General features: G+C 68.4%; 1 protein-coding gene across 1 annotated transcript in view; it reads right to left on the reverse strand.

Moving 5' to 3' along the window:
* Window positions 1–19: 19 nt before the first annotated feature.
* Window positions 20–4265, reverse strand: part of LOC108803932 (endothelin-converting enzyme 1-like) — a gene marked incomplete at both ends in the record, with an annotated part of 13565 nt that continues 9319 nt past the window's right edge. The window contains 2 exons of the mRNA XM_018575718.1: window positions 20–167; window positions 3712–3854. Coding sequence (XP_018431220.1) covers window positions 20–167; window positions 3712–3854 — 291 coding nt within the window. The remainder of the gene's footprint in view (window positions 168–3711; window positions 3855–4265) is intronic.

Below are 4265 nucleotides of genomic sequence, written 5' to 3' on the forward strand. Positions count from 1 at the left end.
GCCCTAATTCTCCTCCTACCTCCCAGAGGAACAGCCGGCCCGGATTTCTCACCTTCTTGGTCCCATACATGATTTCCAGGAACTTCTCTTCGGCGTCCTGGAACCTCTGATCCAGCAGCGCGCTCGTCTTCCGCACCACGTTCCACATCATGTAGTTATTGAGGATTCTGGGGGAGAGAAGACCCGTCATTGGTCACTTCGTCCTCCGTGGACGGGGGCGTGGACCGGTCATCAGGTGGGGGCGGGGACCGGTCACTGTGAAGGGGAGGATTACGGCACCACTCCGGTATACGCATTGCACCGGAGCGCAGGGAGCCCTGTATATGGGAATGGCGCAGCGACGCACATAGTGTCACATGGTACAAATGCATCATCGAGTCCCACGAGTCAGAAGGAGCCCTTCAAGGCACCAATATTATATACACCGCGCCAATTTCTGCCACCACCATGACACCCCTCACCTAGACCCACAAAAGGAAAGCGGCGTGCGCGTCAGGGGCGGAGGAGGGGAAAGCGGCGTACGCGTCGTGGGCGGAGGAGGGGAAAGCGGCGTCCGCGTCGTGGGCGTACGAGGGGAAAGCGGCGTACGCGTCGTGGGCGGAGGAGGGGAAAGCGGCGTCCGCGTCGTGGGCGTACGAGGGGAAAGCGGCGTACGCGTCGTGGGCGGAGGAGGGGAAAGCGGCGTCCGCGTCGTGGGCGTACGAGGGGAAAGCGGCGTACGCGTCGTGGGCGGAGGAGGGGAAAGCGGCGTCCGCGTCGTGGGCGTACGAGGGGAAAGCGGCGTACGCGTCGTGGGCGGAGGAGGGGAAAGCGGCGTCCGCGTCGTGGGCGTACGAGGGGAAAGCGGCGTACGCGTCGTGGGCGGAGGAGGGGAAAGCGGCGTCCGCGTCGTGGGCGTACGAGGGGAAAGCGGCGTACGCGTCGTGGGCGGAGGAGGGGAAAGCGGCGTCCGCGTCGTGGGCGTACGAGGGGAAAGCGGCGTACGCGTCGTGGGCGGAGGAGGGGAAAGCGGCGTCCGCGTCGTGGGCGTACGAGGGGAAAGCGGCGTACGCGTCGTGGGCGGAGGAGGGGAAAGCGGCGTCCGCGTCGTGGGCGTACGAGGGGAAAGCGGCGTACGCGTCGTGGGCGGAGGAGGGGAAAGCGGCGTCCGCGTCGTGGGCGTACGAGGGGAAAGCGGCGTACGCGTCGTGGGCGGAGGAGGGGAAAGCGGCGTCCGCGTCGTGGGCGTACGAGGGGAAAGCGGCGTACGCGTCGTGGGCGGAGGAGGGGAAAGCGGCGTCCGCGTCGTGGGCGTACGAGGGGAAAGCGGCGTACGCGTCGTGGGCGGAGGAGGGGAAAGCGGCGTCCGCGTCGTGGGCGTACGAGGGGAAAGCGGCGTACGCGTCGTGGGCGGAGGAGGGGAAAGCGGCGTCCGCGTCGTGGGCGTACGAGGGGAAAGCGGCGTACGCGTCGTGGGCGGAGGAGGGGAAAGCGGCGTCCGCGTCGTGGGCGTACGAGGGGAAAGCGGCGTACGCGTCGTGGGCGGAGGAGGGGAAAGCGGCGTCCGCGTCGTGGGCGTACGAGGGGAAAGCGGCGTACGCGTCGTGGGCGGAGGAGGGGAAAGCGGCGTCCGCGTCGTGGGCGTACGAGGGGAAAGCGGCGTACGCGTCGTGGGCGGAGGAGGGGAAAGCGGCGTCCGCGTCGTGGGCGTACGAGGGGAAAGCGGCGTACGCGTCGTGGGCGGAGGAGGGGAAAGCGGCGTCCGCGTCGTGGGCGTACGAGGGGAAAGCGGCGTACGCGTCGTGGGCGGAGGAGGGGAAAGCGGCGTCCGCGTCGTGGGCGTACGAGGGGAAAGCGGCGTACGCGTCGTGGGCGGAGGAGGGGAAAGCGGCGTCCGCGTCGTGGGCGTACGAGGGGAAAGCGGCGTACGCGTCGTGGGCGGAGGAGGGGAAAGCGGCGTCCGCGTCGTGGGCGTACGAGGGGAAAGCGGCGTACGCGTCGTGGGCGGAGGAGGGGAAAGCGGCGTCCGCGTCGTGGGCGTACGAGGGGAAAGCGGCGTACGCGTCGTGGGCGGAGGAGGGGAAAGCGGCGTCCGCGTCGTGGGCGTACGAGGGGAAAGCGGCGTACGCGTCGTGGGCGGAGGAGGGGAAAGCGGCGTCCGCGTCGTGGGCGTACGAGGGGAAAGCGGCGTACGCGTCGTGGGCGGAGGAGGGGAAAGCGGCGTCCGCGTCGTGGGCGTACGAGGGGAAAGCGGCGTACGCGTCGTGGGCGGAGGAGGGGAAAGCGGCGTCCGCGTCGTGGGCGTACGAGGGGAAAGCGGCGTACGCGTCGTGGGCGGAGGAGGGGAAAGCGGCGTCCGCGTCGTGGGCGTACGAGGGGAAAGCGGCGTACGCGTCGTGGGCGGAGGAGGGGAAAGCGGCGTCCGCGTCGTGGGCGTACGAGGGGAAAGCGGCGTACGCGTCGTGGGCGGAGGAGGGGAAAGCGGCGTCCGCGTCGTGGGCGTACGAGGGGAAAGCGGCGTACGCGTCGTGGGCGGAGGAGGGGAAAGCGGCGTCCGCGTCGTGGGCGTACGAGGGGAAAGCGGCGTACGCGTCGTGGGCGGAGGAGGGGAAAGCGGCGTCCGCGTCGTGGGCGTACGAGGGGAAAGCGGCGTACGCGTCGTGGGCGGAGGAGGGGAAAGCGGCGTCCGCGTCGTGGGCGTACGAGGGGAAAGCGGCGTACGCGTCGTGGGCGGAGGAGGGGAAAGCGGCGTCCGCGTCGTGGGCGTACGAGGGGAAAGCGGCGTACGCGTCGTGGGCGGAGGAGGGGAAAGCGGCGTCCGCGTCGTGGGCGTACGAGGGGAAAGCGGCGTACGCGTCGTGGGCGGAGGAGGGGAAAGCGGCGTCCGCGTCGTGGGCGTACGAGGGGAAAGCGGCGTACGCGTCGTGGGCGGAGGAGGGGAAAGCGGCGTCCGCGTCGTGGGCGTACGAGGGGAAAGCGGCGTACGCGTCGTGGGCGGAGGAGGGGAAAGCGGCGTCCGCGTCGTGGGCGTACGAGGGGAAAGCGGCGTACGCGTCGTGGGCGGAGGAGGGGAAAGCGGCGTCCGCGTCGTGGGCGTACGAGGGGAAAGCGGCGTACGCGTCGTGGGCGGAGGAGGGGAAAGCGGCGTCCGCGTCGTGGGCGTACGAGGGGAAAGCGGCGTACGCGTCGTGGGCGGAGGAGGGGAAAGCGGCGTCCGCGTCGTGGGCGTACGAGGGGAAAGCGGCGTACGCGTCGTGGGCGGAGGAGGGGAAAGCGGCGTCCGCGTCGTGGGCGTACGAGGGGAAAGCGGCGTACGCGTCGTGGGCGGAGGAGGGGAAAGCGGCGTCCGCGTCGTGGGCGTACGAGGGGAAAGCGGCGTACGCGTCGTGGGCGGAGGAGGGGAAAGCGGCGTCCGCGTCGTGGGCGTACGAGGGGAAAGCGGCGTACGCGTCGTGGGCGGAGGAGGGGAAAGCGGCGTCCGCGTCGTGGGCGTACGAGGGGAAAGCGGCGTACGCGTCGTGGGCGGAGGAGGGGAAAGCGGCGTCCGCGTCGTGGGCGTACGAGGGGAAAGCGGCGTACGCGTCGTGGGCGGAGGAGGGGAAAGCGGCGTCCGCGTCGTGGGCGTACGAGGGGAAAGCGGCGTACGCGTCGTGGGCGGAGAAGGGGAAAGCGGCGTACGCGGCGTGGGCGGAGGAGGGGAAAGCGGTGGCGAACGCTCAGACTCCTTCCTACCTCTTGTCGGTGTTATTGATGAGACCGGAGACCTCCGTCAGGTATTCTTTGGCGTAGACCACCACGGGCTCCGTCTCGTTGATCTCCACGGGATGGAAGATGGCTCGGAGGAAGGGAACCCAATCCACGATGGGCATCAGACCCTGGAGGGAGAACACACTTCTCTTATATGCTGTGCTCGACACAGACCAGCCTCAGCCCTCCATCTCCTCATCTGAGCATTGCAGTGGGATGGTTCTGCTCATTGATTGGAGATAAAGTGCGGTGCAGAATGATCGGGGTAACGAATGGAGACAATGTTCCAGAGAACGGAGACTTTGTCACATTTAGAGGACTCGGATACAAATGATATCTATATCCAGAATACGGATACATGAGGACAAAGTCTCCGATACCCCCGGGACCATCAGAACATTTCATGGGGGGCCAAGATGGGAGAGGTCACCTAATCTGGGAACCGGCATGCTGGGAATGAGCACTACAGACAGAAGTGCCCCGGGGGGGGGAGCTTGCGGCCAAGAAAGCGGCCTCCTCCCCGTGCAGTAGAGGCCGGC

The sequence above is a fragment of the Nanorana parkeri genome, unplaced genomic scaffold, assembly GCF_000935625.1.
Source record: "Nanorana parkeri isolate BGI_ZX_2015 unplaced genomic scaffold, ASM93562v1 scaffold4495, whole genome shotgun sequence".
In the NCBI taxonomy this organism is placed as follows: Eukaryota; Metazoa; Chordata; class Amphibia; order Anura; family Dicroglossidae; genus Nanorana; species Nanorana parkeri.